Below are 18,092 nucleotides of genomic sequence, written 5' to 3' on the forward strand. Positions count from 1 at the left end.
CTTCTGTGTCTGCTCTAGTACCTTCAGTTTGGGTGGGAGGGGCAGGGAGTATGAGCCATTATCACTCTTCTATCAAATACTGCAACAGGTTTCCAGAGAGACTCATTCCACATATGCAGCTCCAGTGTCACCGGGGGCAACGGCAGATGCGAATGCAGGTACCAAATGCCCAAGAGGCATTGGTGAATATTGTTTGTATTTTCTACAGACTTGTCAGTTGTTACATCTGGAAGAGTTTGATGATGAGCAAATATTTCAACCACTGAGCTGTAAGATATATAAATATTGTGGTAAGGGGAGTTGAGATTCAGTTCTGTGAAGAGAAGACCATAAGAATAATCAATTGCAAATTATTATTAAAACACTTTCCGTGCCAGGATTTTTGCTCAATTTGATCCATGTGTTTGTTACTTTGCTTTGACACACCACATGAAATGTCATATTGGTGACAGCTTGCAAGAACACGTCTAAAAAGGAAAAACTGCCTAGCTCAGAGCTGAGCCAACGACAAAGTTGAGATGGGATTTTAAGCCTGGTGCTGCTCACCTATGCATTCTCATTTACAACTGAAGGCTACACGTTTACCATCAGGTTGACAGTATGTCGACCTGTCATGAAGTTTCCACTAATCAGTAGGAACAGAGCTTTTTTGGTCGACATAAACATAGGTATGGTGCCAGACTGAATCTGTGCACCCCCGCAGGATATGTTGTCCTTTGGACCAGCTAGCTTACAGTGCCAAAGTTGACTCCCTAAATCTGGGCAGGGAGCGAACAGTTCTGGCAACTACTGAACATGACAATCCAGCCCCTCAGGAATAGTGGTGACAGATCTAGGACTTTTCGCTTAGTCACTCGTGTTCACTTGTGCTCAGAGAAATACAAAGAATACATGAAGGGACGTTTTTTCAATATTTATTGAATCAAAGTGATTCTTGTATAGAATATATGTGCTGCAATGGTCAATAGACAGAATCAGGTGAAAGTTATAGAGAGCTATAAATAGTGAATTGAACAAAAATGTTGCCAGAGAACTACCTCGACTTGGGTTATGCCAAAACTACTAAAATGAAGTTCCTGAAGTACAGACTAGGCCTGCTACCCTGTATTCAGTATTTTCCGCATTGGCTAAAGGATAAGGCGGGCGCCTCCTGCTGGCTATGCGGCTCAGCGCAAGAAGATCTGCAGCATCTGTTATGTTCCTGTAATGAAATCTTGGAAGAACAAACGCGTTTGTTAAAATACCATTTTAATCAACGTGGGTTACGTTCACGAAAACAAGCAGTTCTTGCCTGCTTGGCACCTAGTGACCCACAGCTGAACTGCAACCAGATTCATAATTTATTACAAGATAGTATCCTAACATAACAGCATTTCTATTTGTGGGTGCTTAAATTATTAATTTACAGAAATGATTTAAAAAAGATAAAAGATTTACATTATGAAATATTTTTGTTAACATTGTACGCAGAATTGTTTTTAATCTTGATGTTTTTGTATTGAAATGGTTTTTATTAACTATGCAAATAAAAATGTACTTACTTACTTACTCCTACGATGCAATCCCCTAACCTACGTGCATAGGGTGTAAATGTAAGGTCTCCCAAGAAACCCCCTCCTGGATAATCTAACCCCTGTACCTGGTGAGTAAGAGTGTAGGATCTTGCCTTGGTCGTGAACTGGACACCCCACATGGAGATGCTAGTCAGCTGCAAGGGCGAAAGCTTCGGCATACAGGGACCCCTCGAAGTAAGCAGAAGTGTCTCCTCTGATTGTAATTGGAGCCTGCACCAGGGACTTGTAAACCTCAAATCTTTGATTCCTCAATCTCCCTCATCATGAATTATGAATGATGTATGAATGAATGACTAGACTAAAGCTATAAAGCACACAGATACTCACAGAGTGTTCTGGTGCTAAACAGCAGATAAACATCTCAGAGGTTTTTAACATTTTCTGTGAACTTAGTTTGTTCTGCATAGCCCCGAGCTTAAATGGTAAACCATTCCAGGCTTGCGCTGCCCATAAAGGAGGATCAACCTCCTCTGTTCACCCACTGGAAGTGAGATATTGTGGACCACGTCTATAAAAAGCCTGATGGACCAATACCAAAGTCTCGAACTGAATTCTGTTCCTGACTCACAACCTGTGTAGCTCTGCCAGGTATGCTGAGATGAAGGCCTGTTATGTGTTATGAGAGTTTAAAAAGGTGAGCAGCCATGTTTTGTACAATTGGCAAATACTGGAGAAGAAAGGAAGGCCAAGATAAAGCACATTAGTGTAGTCCAGCCAAAAAGTAACCAGGGCCTGAACTGCAGATCTCTGAGCCTCCCATGTAGGTAGACCCAGAACTTTTTTAAAGCTTGCATTATCTCAAAATAGGCTCTGATCACAGAGAAGACATGAGCTTTAAAGAAAGTTGACAATTAAATTGAATGCCCTGGCTCCTAGCTATAGCTGTGGGAGGGGTGCTGACAGCTTCCTTTCCAGCCGGGAGCAGGATCTGGACCAATTACAAAAACTTCTGTTTTATATGTGTTGCACTGCAGATTGTTTATTCTTATCTAGTCCATCACTGCCTCCATGCAGACTGAATAGCCTCTATTTCATTTGACTTGAGAGAGTTTTGCAAGAAACTAAAGTGTTACCATTATCTGTCCTATGTTATATCCAGAAAAAGAAGCAGTTAATAAGATGCCCCAGTGTTTTTTCACAAGGAACTAACATCCAAACCCCTAAAGGCCAGACCTTTCCAGTTTGTGGCACCTCTCTATCACTACCCAAGGGCCTAAAAGACCTTTATGACCATGTGCTCCACACCACAAAAAGCCAACTCTCATTTCAAAAGAATGAGCATCGCCACCACTCCCTTTTCCCCTCAACATTACCACTGTGGCAGGGTCGTTGTTATATATCCGATCCTGCACCAGCGATAACTGCAGGGTGGAGATACTCACAGATATACATACTTGGGTCATTCTCAACAGCTATTCCATGAAGTATATTGTTGAAGAGTGGCAATAATCTGATCATGCTCATAATATATTTTCAAGACATTTTACTTAATTCCCTGTAGTAACTTGATAGCCATATTTAAGGCACAGATCCGACGCACCAGGTATAAGCTTTGTATAAATACGAAATTAGAAGAATAAGAACACAAGCATCAACTGAGCAAAAAAATAAACACCTGACAAAAAGTATTACTGCGAGAACCTCAACAAAAACAACACTCTGGACACTGCTCTCTCTCCCTTATGCTCAGAAATGTGGTGGAGCTACACACCATTTACACTTATGGTATGTGTGTGTCTGTGTGTACATGCATGTGTGTGTAAGTGTGTGTGTATGTGAGTCTATCGGTCTCTGGCAATGTCTGGGTGTGTAGGGTAGTGTTATATGTAAGATTAACCCTGTGTTTTTACAATTCTATAAAAAGGTTAAAAAAATGTAATGTTCTGTGTATACAAACTTCATATTGTATATGTATATAAGCAAGCATTCGATTTTGGAAAAGGGGGGTGGCGATGGACAGAGTTTCTGAATGATGCAGAATACTCTTACCCAGTCAATAGATCATGGTTTTAATCCATCACCGTTTTTTAGCTCACTGCACCATCCCAGCTCAGAACCTGGCTATATGCAAATTATTCTGTTCCTGTCCTAGTGCATGATGGGAACAGGGCAAACCAAACTACCAAGCCAATTCTTATACTGGGAAGGAAACAAGCTTCCGGGGACCGGTTTCTGGCATCACAGCCTTCTTCGGCCCGGCTCGCTTGAATCCTGATGGTGCAATGAGCAAGGGACTCACGTCTGAGTATACCCTCCCACACATAGTGTGGATAAAACAGATTTTGGAAAAGGGGGTGGGATGGACAGAGTTTCTGAATGATGCAGAATACTCTTACCAAGTCAATAGATCATGGTTTTAATCCATCACCGTTTTTTAGCTCACTGCACCATCCCAGCTCAGAACCTGGCTATATGCAAATTAGTCTGTTCCTGTCCCAGTGCATGATGGGAACAGGACAAACCAAACTACCAAGCCAATTCTTATACTGGGAAGGAAACAAGCTTCCGGGGACCGGTTTCTGGCATCACAGCCTTCTTCGGCCCGGCTTGCTTGAATCCTGATGGTGCAATGAGCAAGGGACTCACGTCTGAGTATACCCTCCCACACATAGCATTCGTCATCAGGACCTACCACAATTGACAGTGTAAATTACCTATGTTCCATAATCATGTAAATGTGATATACATAATGCAAGTTAGACCAGTATGCGGTATGAAATGTTAAACTGATTAAGATGCTATTGTTCAGAAGCACATATATCCTTGCTCTGACATGCAAATAAAAAACAATCAGTATCCATGCTTCAGAATCTGGTCCACAAATACAAAGCAAAAAGAGCCATGAGTACACAGACCAGCTATGAGGGCAGGACGTCATGGTAGAAGTCATGGTACAGAATATTGTTCAAGGAAACACAATACACCCCGAATTTGTGCATGACCAAAGGCCGCACACAGAAGCTTCTAAAAGCACAGGAGCTTTGTGCAGGGCTTGGCCAGAGGTCATGTCATGTTCTTCGATCCCAATATTTATGGCCATATGATGTGCTCAGGTGCTTCTCTGGGCACAACGCTGGGCACCTGTGTTTGGCCTAAAGCTGTGTGCTGATTGTTCTAGCAACATGATATCTAGAAAATGTCATAGCTGCAGACCACACCCTGTATCCAGATTCCTCTAGTCTCCTGCAAAGGAAAAGACATGGACCAAACAATATCAATGGAAATTACCTGAAAAAGTTTTGGTAAAAGGAAGGTACAGTCAGATCAACAAATAATATTTCTCATAAAACATGCAAATGTCAATGAAGACTTAAGATGAAAGCTCATTTTGGTTAATCTAATGGCAATGCTTATTTGGCAGTTACCTTGAGCTATGCAGCCCTACTTCTCCAAATTACATTGTTCATTACCCCCATTAAAGCATGTCACAAATGTACATCATTTATTGAAGATCTGAGAAGTAGCTCTTTAACTGTCTAATATTTATCATGTAATATTGCTGTTATTGAGCTTAAAATAGGTGATGTTGTGTCGCTATTTACAAAGGAATTCCAGAGTTGTGATTTGGGAAAAATAAACTACACAAAAAGAGGTGTTCATAATGTACACTATTTATATTGAAGTCAAGGGTGATTCACATTGTATTAGATGTTTAAGTTGGATACTTGAATATGATTTCCTCTAGGAAGCATGATCCGCAAGATAGGCAATTCTTTCTGACTCACAAAAAGGGCTTGCAACCCTTTCGAAATTGCATTTAAGAGAGACCATTAAAAGTATGTTTTCCCTATAACTGTAAGTCACAAATGACACATATGCCACCGTCCGCACTCTTTCGTCATTAATCTGTTATAGGAGACTGTTCAGCATAGCTTCAATTCGCTCTCCTGACTACATTAGATTTCTATGTGCAACTTCAGCTTTCAAGCAATCGTATTGGTAAACTCATGTCTTCCTATACAGGGAATCCTTTCAATTCATTTTAAAACATGTGTTATTGAACATTCAACAATAGATGCACTTTGATTCCATCAATCAAAACTGATTGACATTTATAGCATGTGCTTCTATTCTGTAAATGTCATGAACTTATGATACCAAGAACATGCAACAATACATTCAGTGATTGATTAGTTTAGAAGTTAATCCAGGGATGCCATAAACACTATGACCGTTCATCTTCATAATGTTATTATTTAATTTACTTTAATCACTTGCTTTTAGGCTCCTTCATTTTAATTGTAGGTTCTTTTTTAGTTGCAGTTTCCACTTTAATTGGCGTATCTGCACTTGGGTCCACATTCAGCATGTCATTATCTTTCACAGAACTTTTTTTCAATTCATCTAAACAAGGACTTTGCTAACTGATAATGCGACACAAGTCTAAAAATACACACGTAGTAGGAGTTGATGTATTTTCATCATGCTGGTTCACCACTTATGGCGTGGATTAAATGGAATGTCCTCCAGTACAGGTTAAAAGTCAATATAAACCCCATGTATTGACTACTGAATTAGAGAGAATCTTCACCCGGGCACAGACCTAGACACGGATCTAAGTGGGCACAGGACCTGATTCCCCTTTAACAGAAGAAGTCTCCAAGAAGACTCTCTAAGGGTCAGCAAAGCATTTTCCCTTCATTGACTGGTGCCAAGATTGTGATCGCACACAGACACAATCTCCTTGTCCTTGTGCTCAAAATAGCTGGAAAGCTATTCCAAACTGACAACAAACCTTGTTGTTCCAGGTACACGCGCCACCTCTGAAACGCAAGAAATAGGCTTATTATTTATTCATCTGCTAGATCTAGCATAGCGCCTATAAATAGTACAGAGAGGGTTGAAGGGCTAAAAATTGTGATGTTCAATTTGTACCAGTTGTTTTCACAGTTCATGAAATGCTTAAATACTTTATCTTCTGTGATTTTCCCAAACAACATTATCCAAACTAGATTCAGAAGTTTTAAAATAATCATTTTAAAATAAGTATGTTGAAATGCATTTTTTCAGTTTCTAATGAGCCTTGAGAGTCTAACTCATTAATGGATGATCGTTTGGATTCCTATTGCTAACCTGAACCCTTTAAGGTACTGTTAGTGTCCCAGAAAGCAGAGAACCACATCAGCAGAAATACTCAGTGGGTTGTGTGGGGCTACAAAAACCTGGGATTCCCAGCTCAAGTGATGGTGCACTGAACTAAGTGTTCCTGCACCTGCAGTATTCTACTTGGAGGACGTCTGTTTGCTGTATACTAAAAACTGCAGCTTTCCTGCCTTAGCATGGATGCCAATAGTAACATCATGGCACGCCAGGTAAAAGGAAGATTGGCATTTTACATATTTAGGTTGCGCAGAGACTTATTTTCCAGTCTGCCAATACACAAACGAATTAAAATAACCCTACTGAAAGGAAGAACATATACAAATATTTTGTATAAACAGCCCATGAATGAGATACAAAAATTAAATCAAATGATGAAAGCCTGCTTTTCAGATATTGAATAATTCTTACTGCATTCTATAAAAAGTAAAAGGACGCATATAAGCTGATGGAAAGGCATGAGAATAAAAAGCTACTGTGAGAGGATCTAATTGATGTTTTAACAATGTCTCAAGACAATAGTGGAAGAAGGCTCACCTGAAGCCTCTTTTTATGTGAACGGAGTGTGCATAGAAAACAATATGTAATGTCAAAATGGTGCAAGCACCATTTCAAGCAAAACCTAGTACTGGTGCATTGCGCCATTACACGTAAAACCTAAGACATGCATACATTCTCATTCATTTATAAAGCATTCAATATTGCCACATAAATGACACAGTTGAGGCCTGACTTTAACAATGTTTGTTTTAATTAGTTTCACCTAATGTTTGTTAAGGAGACCATTGTATTTCGACCATCTAGCAACCATTTGACATTTTATGGTAGGGCACACATATATAGGGTCATTTGGGTTAATTTAGGTGCTGGCTATTTTGCAAAAATGAGTTGGTATTGTATTTTGCAGCCTTTTTGGATTCACTGCTGATTTAGAGTTGATGCAGAATGTGTTCCGTTGTGATTTACATTGAAATTACTAATAGTAGAGAAATGTAAACAATGTAAATGTTTGTGTTTAGAAAAGAAGCAAATACCAATTGCCTGCTTTAGTCGTCATTTTTATGTTACTAAATGGCCCAAAATGTTATCTGAGTTGGGACGTTTTTGCACATGTATTTTGCAGTTATCTTTAGATGAACCCCTTAGTGTTTGTCTCAGGGGATGAACTCATAGTTCTGATTATATAGGCCATGGAATGGTGGTTGTAAATTTAGTTTCTGCTAATTGCATTTATAATGGGATTGGGTTATTAGTGGGTGTGCAGTTTGCTCCCGATTTAGAGGTGCAGAACTTGGAATGAGGGCTAACACACAGATTTCATGTTTTAAATTGTTCAAAGGTTTGGAAATTAACCTTCAGAATTACTAGTCGACCCAAAGTCGGGGGGCGTCCGACACATGAAAGAAGTTAAGACAACGGTATGAAAACAGATTGTTAGTTTTCATAATAATCTGTTGGGATTTTGAGAATGAGACATCGAAATATCATAATATACAGGATAAACTGTCTTAAACTGAGCCATATCAGATTGCAGAATTGACCTCGGATTCATATGACATTCTAAAAGGCTCGGCCCATCCTGATCTATAGCTGGATACAGTGATTAATTTGAGCCGGTTGTTGCCTCCAGCACAAAGAGAGAAAAGGACAAGGAAGCGAAAAAAGGAGCAAACTACTGCAAGGGAGAAAGCAAGACCCTGCAAGAGTGAGGTAATGGGATAGGGATGTCTGGTTGTGGATTAAGGAGACATGAGATGGATAGAAGTATGCGCATACTTGATATTCAACATGCTGACATCAAAAAGCACTGGTTGTGGGCTTCTGAGCAGAGCCTCAAAAATGAGGCTAAAGCAGGAATGGTAAAACATTAGAATATGATGGAAAGCTAAAAGCTATTGAATCTTGAGAAGGGAATTGGAATGAAAAAGAAAACCATCCAGTTATGATCAATTGCTGACCCAATGCCCCCTTAATGTCGTGTTTTATGCAACACTACCTATGATAGACAGCTGAAGCTGTTTGTAGCGAGAACCTAAAAAGATTAACATTCTACAGATAAATCACTGCATTGTGAAGCGGGGATACCTATTGAACATATAATTTTTAAGTCATTTCCTAAACTCTAAAATACATGGCTCTGAAAAGATCTGAGAGCCTGAATAATGTGTTCACATCTAGATAGCACAACACACAAAAGTATCCCCTGCCTGACATTTAGAGAGATTTCTTATCCCCTGGTAGTCACCCACCTATAGAGAAAGGCTTGTTCTTTTTGTTAGACCCTCAGCCACTCTAGTAGTGGCATGCTTCATCATCAGGTCTCATCCTGGTCCCTAAAAACTGTGATGGGCTCAAACGTGTTTCAGGGAGCACTTTAGATAATGTGCTGATAACACTGAATCAATTATACTTCGAATAAGAATTATTTTCATTCAAAAACAACAAGAGCTTGAGGGATATCTTAGTCCACACTAGACTTTTAAAAAGGTGTCCCAGGCCAGAATACACTTTGGGACCTTTTGAGGGTTACTGGCTATTACCCATGCGGACAGTGTTCAGTTTGCCCACTGACAAATGGCACCAACACTCTGATTCTTGGCTTTACCACCCCCTGGGAACAAAATATACACATGAATTGCAATTCAAACAATATATTGTACATGATTGAATGTCCCGGTAAACTGCAATATGTGGAAATGACCTCAGGAATAATTAAGATTAGGATAAGTGCACATTGCAGCACCCTTCGCTGTAACTCTTCCACACCCTCTTACTAACGCTGGTAATAGAGGCCAGCCATAGGACAGACGGGCACAAGAATGTCATATTTCGAAAACTGCCTGCATAATAATCACACCCTAAATATGCAATATGCTAGATGCAAAGGGTAGAGGAAATCAAAGATCATACAATGCCTGAGGCTCTGAGATACACAAGCCATTCGACTTCGGTGGATACACTTGCAACGAATGCACCAGTTCACAACTCCACAAACCTGAAACTGACCAGGAGGTGCAGCTATTGACTGATACTTCAGATGGTTATTTACCTTAAAGTCAGGGTCCATTCTGGGCTCCTAATTTCTCAATATCTTAATATCTACTTTTGTACATTTGGTGTTTTTTCTCCAGCTGCATTTTTAAACTTCACACATTTGCAATTTGTTTATAAACTTCACCAGCATTGTGAACTGTGACGCTGTTAATGTTTTAAAACAAATTATATCCATGCAGCCTATATCAACTTTTTCACCACCTTTGACCGTATGGACAGACCCACTTTGTGGAGGAAACTTAGGACAATGGAAATCCCGGAGGGTCTTCTGTAGCTTATGATTGACCTACATACTTCCACATGGTACTACATCAGGCTAAGAGGCAAGTGTGGCATTAGATCAAAAATTGACACTAGGAGTGGCTCAAAACAAGGATGCATTTTGGCTCCTCTTCTTTTTCATTATACATCGCTGAACTGCCAGAATTTAATATTGGCCTGGTAGGCGGTGATGCTCCTAAATTGGAGTCATATCCTTCGGGCACTTTATTATATGCAGACAATATTGTCATATTAGACCTGACTGCAGAAAGATTACACAATAGTCTAAATTCTTTATTTTCCTATGCAGAAATCCATTTCTTAAAGGTGAATATAGATAAAAGTAAAATCATGACGTTTTGTGCAAGAGGCTGCTGGACACCCATTAAATACAACTGGCATCTAGGTAGTATTGCACTGGAAGTCATTAAATCGTACTCCTATCTTACTTAGGAATTCTTTTTTGCTGCCAACTTAACAGATACCGAGCATATAGCACATTTGATAGAGTGACAGCCCATGCTAACGCAGTAAAAGCGCTTTATGAAGCAATGGGTCAAAGACATTTTTACCATCTTTTAACAGCCTATAAAATGAAAATTCCTCCGACCCTGGTGTACGGTATAGAAACAGAAAAAATAGATTACTGGCACTTTATGCATAGGGTGGATGGGCCACCCTATGCATAAAGTGCCAGTGGTGCCATTATATTTAAAGTGCATTCTATATGCACTTTAAATATCATGGCAACAATTGAGGCATTACAACTAGAAATGGGTTTAATTAGCACCTTTATAAGAGATTTGGCAGCTGTACGTCATTGGTGCAATAATCTGATACACTAAAATGAAGACACTCTTAGGAATCTATTAGCTACAGAATGTTTTACTCCTTTAAGAAGGGATGGTAAACTATTGTAGAATTTTCGCTATGCACGCAAGCACTTAAGCCTCAAGGAAGATCTTCAGAATTTGACTCATCACAAACTTAAAAATGAAATGAAAGTATTTATGAATATTTATTTATTTATTTTAAAGGTTTTATATAGCGCTGGCTAGACCCGGAGGTATCAGAGCGCTTTACATGAGTATCAGCCCATAATTGCAGGTTACATTGTTACAAAGGTTACAGTTATTAGAGCCTGGCAACATAGTGACAAGTAAGGTCGAGAACAAACAAAAAGGACATATACGTATACGTAGGGGAAGAAGCAACCAAGCGGAGAGACTTGGGGGCGATAATTACAGGGGAAGTAGACAGAGAATGGAGGAGGGAAAGAGGGTGAGAGACATGGCATGGAAAGAGGAGGGGGAGGGGGACACAAACCGGTAGACGAGTCAGAGCTGCGTCCAAAGTCCAGTAAGCTGTGATCCCAGGGGAAGTGGTATCATTTCCCCATCTCTGTTGCGAGAGGCTCCCTCTATGCAGTGGATTCTCTCAGAGGGGTCTCTGAGACTCCAAGGCCTACAATACTGGATCCTTCCCAAAAAAGGGGAAAGGGAGTGCTTTGGCAAGGGGTGCCATACCATACCTCAACTCTGAGTGGCTCCCTAGGCGCTGTGGACTCTCTCAGAGGGTACACTGAGACTCCAGCGTATATATCTTGGATCTTTCCCCAACAAGGGAAGAAGGAGTGCTTATTCACACCGTACCACTCAGCATCCTTTTATATTGTTTTTAGCTGCACTGGATGCTTCTCATTTCCATGCTTCCGGAAGTTCTACGAGCGAACAAACCATTACAGTAACTGAAAGAGACATTTGACTAGATACATTAAGGCATCAACTGAAACCCACAAGACAAACTCAAACAACTAGTTACATGTATCAAGTAAAATCAGCTAGAGTGTTTGTCGCAGTAGTTCACTGGTAGTCAAAGAACCATATGCCATCAATTGGATTATATGGTAGCCATTTGTAACGACTAAGTGTAAATTCCTCTGGGGTCTAGTTGGAAACACCTATTCTACTTAGTGTAGTGTCTTAGACCGGGCTCACGCTTTAATGAATGCACTAGGATTAAAACCAACCCATGACGTTATCTGTATATCCAACATGATTTTATTGATCAAAACACCATATCAACATAGTCAGAACAGAAACAGAATCAACTCAAGTACAGAGGCCCCGTTGGAGATCTAAATATCAACACATTGAAAGTATTGCCATATTTAGCTTTAGACTTACCAATTGACAGCCTTCTAGAGAATTTACTAGCTGTGCGTTTTGACAGGAGAGGATTGAACCTGCTAGGTTCAGCATCACACACACAGCGGACAGCAGCATGAAAAATGTGATCTGGAATCAAAGTGAACAGAGCATTTGTTAATCACAGCTAGAACATCCACATTAATATTACAAAACATCTTCTATGGGAGATATAAACCAAAAGTTACAGTTTTTGTATGTTGGAATACAAGTATCTGAAAAATAACTGTATATATAGTAATTGCACAATGTATTGTACTACATTTCATCAATATTTAGTATTTTAATTAGCATTCAGCCAGTCTACACGTTTGCAAATAAAATGAAACAACATTTTACAAACTATAATTTGTGGATCACAAAATTGTTTTCTGAAAAAAAGAAAAAGGATGGGGTAGAACCTGGATTTCTGAAGGCTGAATGAGCTTTAGCTAAGAGATCAATATCCTCTCAGGGATCGACTAGCCCTCTCTCAAAACTGAGGATATAATTAATTTTACCTTACCATCATGAGGCTGACCAATAACCTATCCTAAGTACTACTCTGCCAAGGCTAACGCATGAATCATGCAAAATGCAGGCAGGATCAACCTTCTATTTGCAGAAATACTAAGCACAAGTCCTCAGAAGACCTGAGGCCTGAGTCCTCTTAAAAGTGAATGCCACCAACTACATCATGAAAACCAGTCACCCTTTAGAAATGCTCCTGATTCTAAGAAGAGGGAGATCCAATATTCCAGGTGACCTAAGACTGTCACCTGGATCACCAACTGGAGAGCCAGGTCAGAAGAAGCGGGATCTTCCACAGCTGTTTTAGAAAAAGAAAGAAGCTCGTGAATGCAAAGTGATTATTTTGACCCTTAAGTAGAGATATGGGTCCTGGTGTATCCCTAGTTGAGTGTTTACCATTTTGCAGGTGATGACACTAAGGTCCAAAAATTGGGCCAAAAAGCTTAGGGTATGAGATCATGTACACAGGGAAGTCTCACCCAGAGTACTTCAGTTTTGTATGAGTTGAATTTGAGTGAGTTCGAAATGTAACCACTCAGATACTGCAGCCATATTTTGTTGAAATGGTTCGAGTGATTTTCAGCCTCTTGATCTACTGTGAGGATCAGCTGGTTGTCAGCTGCATAATTCATCACACTGAGATCAAAAAATGTAGTTTCACCAGTGGGCAGATGTATATATTAAAAAATGTTGAACTTAAAGCTGATCCCTGCTGCACTCCCTGACTGAAATATTTAAACAATCCCCTGCAGATAATAATACATCATACAAGTGCCGTTCCAGTTTTCTAATCTCCTTCAGCTTAGCGAATAAGATGTCATGCGATCCCGTGTCAACTGCTGTGGACAGATCTAATAGCACTAAGGTCGCGCATTGCCGTAGGTCCGCCAGCATTCATATGTCATCTACCACTATTACAAGGGCCATCTCTATGCAATTAAATGAACAAACCCGAACTGAGAGGTCTCAAGAAGGTCATTTTTAAGCAACCAGTCAGCTAATAAAAAGTTGACTAGTTTGTCCATGAGTTTCCCATCAAAAGTCAAGAGGGAAATAGGTCAGTAGCTTGATAACATACCGGGGTCCGAGGTAGCTATTTTTAGGAGTAGCACCACCACGGTCCATTTCTATTAAGGGAGATCTAACAGATATCCAGCAGTGGTGGACCAAGGACCTCTGCAGCTGTTTTCCACAAGAAGGGTGACAAAGGAACTAATGGGGATCCAGACTTCAAAGCTAGTGAGATAGCCTTAACATTTACAGATGTTAAGGAAACTTATTTTTCAAGACAATTCTTAGAGCACAGCTCATTCCACTTTAAAGCCTTTCTCACATCCTTCAGCTATGGTGGCAGATGACCAACAACTGTCTCCTCTAAGGTGTTTAATGTGTCTATCAGTTTTAGTGTTTTCAAGATGGCAGTAATTCTGTCATCAAAAAATCCAACAGCCTGACTCCCGAGAGTTAACATTTTTATTCCCAACACAGTTTGGGGTGGAGAATTGATGAACAATAGAAAAGATTTCCTTTGAGGAGTTTTCTGCGTCCAGCACTTTAGCTAGAAAGAAGGCTGCTTTAGGGGCAAATACCTGCCTTTTACATTCCCTGAATGCCTTTTTAAGTTTGCCCCTCCCAACACTGAGTTAGTCTACCTTTGAAAGTCTCTCCAGTTTCTGCCAACTTAGTTTGGCCTCCCTCAGAGAAGGTGAGTACCAGGGGAGAGATGGAGTAGCCCTTGTTTTTTTGATCAATCTAAATGGCAGAATATAATCAAGTACATCCTCAACCCAGGTCATATAGCCAGAGTAGCCCACCTCTGCCAAGCTTGATCTCATGGTAGACATGTCCTGTTTAGCCATTGCATTAGGATTGGGATAGATTGATTGGCTCACGAATACCACAGACTCCTCAATTCAGTGCCTGATCTTCACCATCCAGCCACAGGAAGGTAGACAATACACTTACAATACATGTCACAATGTCCTCATCCTCCTTATTGTGCCATGATAAACCAGGGGCATCCAAAAAGACTCACACTGGATTCAGCACACACACGCATGCACAAACACACATACACTCTCTCTCGCTCTTTCCCCCACTACTGCACCTATAACATAGGCTCACTATACAAGTACATGCAATGGAAAAACATATAGGATACCAGTGCAAGTGCATGGGTTTCACATAACATTTACCTTTACACCAGAGAGGCCAATTGGTCACACTTTCATTGACAGTTTTGGTCTACTATAAATAACAAAGCACACTACACTGGTATGCCACCATCGCTTCATGTGCTACACCCAGGACAGGGACAGTAGTCCTCTGTCAACTATTAGGGTAGGATTTGTGGTAGCTCCTTCGGGTAATAGGATTGGTGCCATACCTCACAACAGGTGCCAGTGTAGACCTCTGTGCACCCATTAGGTTAACATGACACCTGGAACTAAATAAAATTCAGCATTCCGGATTCACATGCAGATGGACACTCAGAGTAGGGTAACATGCCCATATAACATGCATGGAATAGTCCAGTTTCAAAAGCATCTCTTCTTTGAATTATCAGGAAGGGACATCGTGTTCCTACACTGGAATACGAATTAGATTGGCTGCATAACGGTGTATTCATTGAAAGCAAAAAAAAATACTTTTGGCATGACCCTTGGGGCTTCAATGTGTCTGTGGAGAGGCAGCACGAATCAAGATGCAAATAATTAAACAAGGAAGAACAGACCAGGCATAATGAAACACACAAAGTAATCCAAACATTAGACCTAAGGACTAAATCAGAGCTTAACGCAGAAGCTTGGTTTGTCTTCATTGAGGATCATCCAACTATTATATTTTCTCTCTATAATTTTCATTAATGCGTTTCCTTTCATTTTCCTGTTGGTCACTGTTTATTAAGAAAGATAGAACACCACATGGATATCATTGATGTATTTATGATTTTTTTTTCATTTACCTAAACACCTCATGTAGAAGTTGAGCATATTTATTAAAAGTCTGAGAAGAGCCCTGCAGAATGCCAACAATACTCCTTTTAAAGCAAAGCATGCCTTACAAGACACACTTTAGTCAATCTATCCTCTAAGCAGGCGATGAACAAGCTTATTACTATCTCCTAAAGTTCAGTTATGTTCCTTCACCGATCATATTAGCTTTGATCAACAGCATTGGATTGCCAGACCAACTTTATACAAGATGTCCAATTTAGAAGAATGCTTATCATGCATGACTGTTTCTGCATCCCTGTGTGATCAAAATCCTGATTATTGTCTTTCAAGATAATTCCGAAACTCATGTTTTCTACCTGCTCCAAGTGAAAGGGTACTTTTGAATAGGCTTGAGAATATGTAAGATCCAGATCAGAGATGCCTCCTTGATTGGAGGAGTGAGGCAAACCTGCTTCAACAGCACCTAATCATAGGGCCAGATTCATCAATGCAAAATCGGCTCGCAAAGGGCCAGATTCTGAGAATCCGGCCCGTTGCGAGCGTTATTTTTGCATTTGGGATTCATCATCCCAAATGTAAAAATCGCAATTACCGAAATCGCCTAATTGCGAAGAATCGCATTTAAGGAATCTCAATTAGAGATTCCTTAAATGCTATTCATTAACCTTTTTAAAATTGCGAATTCGCTATATGGGGCCGCTATTTACCGTGAAGTGTAACTTCGTGGTAAATAGCAAAAACTTAGAAAAATGCACTTTAGTGCATTTTTCTAAGTTGTATGTTACACACACACACATGTCCTTTGGACATGTGTGTGCGCAACACCTGTGTACATTTGCATTTCAGGGGTGCTACAGGGTGTCCTTTGGACACCCTGGCACCCTTGAAATCGCTTCCTTATTGGCGATTCGCTAATTGCGAATCGCAAATAAGGAATGACTCCCTATTCAAGTTCAAAAGCTTTTATTCGATTTGTACATACAAATCATACAAGCATAATAAAATACATAATTTAAAATATTAAATCACCACTTGGACGCAGGCTCATAGGATTGAATGGGGAGTCATTCCTTATTTGCGATTAGCAATTAGCGAATCGCAAACAAGGAAGCAGTAGAAATCGCATTTAATTGTGGATTTCTACATGAATCCCGTTCTGCGAGTCTTTAATAGGGATTCCTTAATAATCGCTATTAAGGACTCGCAAATCAGGACATTGATGAATCTGGGGGTAAATTATCTATTTATAGAATTAGCGAAAAAACGTATCATCCCCTTCCTATATTCTTGAACATTATTAGTAGGACATGCCACATTTCTACCCTTTAACAATTTCAACTGTTTAATATCTGATAGCCATTTTCTTCTGACACATAAAATGAAACGCTCACTGTAAGTATGAGTTTTCCTTACTTTTTATTATATTATTCATTTTGACCAGCAATATGTACATCCTGAAGTGTATGATGATTTATCTTTATTTATTAAATTTTTCCTTGAAATGGTTTTGCAGAATGCAGCACCATTCATTTGACTTGTTTTTGGGTGCTGGGAGGGTCTATGGCCCAGATATTTTATAGTTCTGAACAGGTTTTATCCCACATTTGCTGCTTTATTTCACCTATTCCACATACTTTGAAAAATATATATATATTTATTTATTTATTTATATTTATGTTGGGGGTTTTGAATGCAGCTCTTGTAGGGTGTCTAAATTTGGGATTAATACCACCCACTATACCACACCGTTTAGTCCAGAACATGTGGCTTTAAAGGGCAATTACAATTGTAAAACAGAATTCGCAGTATATGCAGCCGCCACGGCCGGTAGTAGGTGTAACTGCAGGGCGGTGACGTGGGGAGGGGGAGGGGCAGGGTGGAGGGTAGTAATGTATGGATTACGGACATCAACAGGTAAGTAAACATATAAATAAATAAAACGAATTTCGTTGCGCGCACTGCATCGAATTTGGTGATGCAGTGCACACAACGAAATTCGTTTTATTTATTTAAATGTTTACTTACCTGTTAAAGTCCGTAATCCATACATTACTACCCCCCACCCTGCCCCTCTCCCTCCCCACGTCTCCGCCCTGCAGTTACACCTACTATGGGCCGTGGCTGAGTATATGTCCTTGAGTACACCTTTGGCTGTGTGGGTAGCACGATCTACAGGTGGACATGAGAATTCGGAAACACTTAAGGGTAATTGTTAATTCAGACCCTACATATCCGGTGGCCAGACATTTTAAATCAGAACATCATAATGACCTTAATTACATGACATATTTGTCATTGGAGCAATAGCACCTCTAAGAAGAGGAGGCAATAGAGAAAAAAAATGTCCGCCAGCTTGAGACACGATTTATTTTGGAACTAGATTCCAAATCACCAACCAGTCTGAATAATAGCGAGGATGTGCACAATTG

The 18,092-nt window shown here is 40.0% G+C and overlaps 1 protein-coding gene across 1 annotated transcript in view; it reads right to left on the bottom strand.

Annotated features, from left to right (window-relative positions):
• The window catches only part of ENTREP2 (endosomal transmembrane epsin interactor 2), an 830,030-nt gene extending 817,744 nt beyond the window's left edge, over positions 1-12,286 (bottom strand). The window contains exon 1 of the mRNA XM_078684606.1: positions 12,176-12,286. Within this exon, the coding sequence (XP_078540732.1) occupies positions 12,176-12,274 (99 nt within the window). The 5' untranslated portion in view covers positions 12,275-12,286. The remainder of the gene's footprint in view (positions 1-12,175) is intronic.
• Between the last annotated feature and the right edge of the window lie 5,806 nt (positions 12,287-18,092).

Source organism: Lissotriton helveticus, chromosome 3_2, assembly GCF_964261635.1.
Source record: "Lissotriton helveticus chromosome 3_2, aLisHel1.1, whole genome shotgun sequence".
NCBI lineage: Eukaryota > Metazoa > Chordata > Amphibia > Caudata > Salamandridae > Lissotriton > Lissotriton helveticus.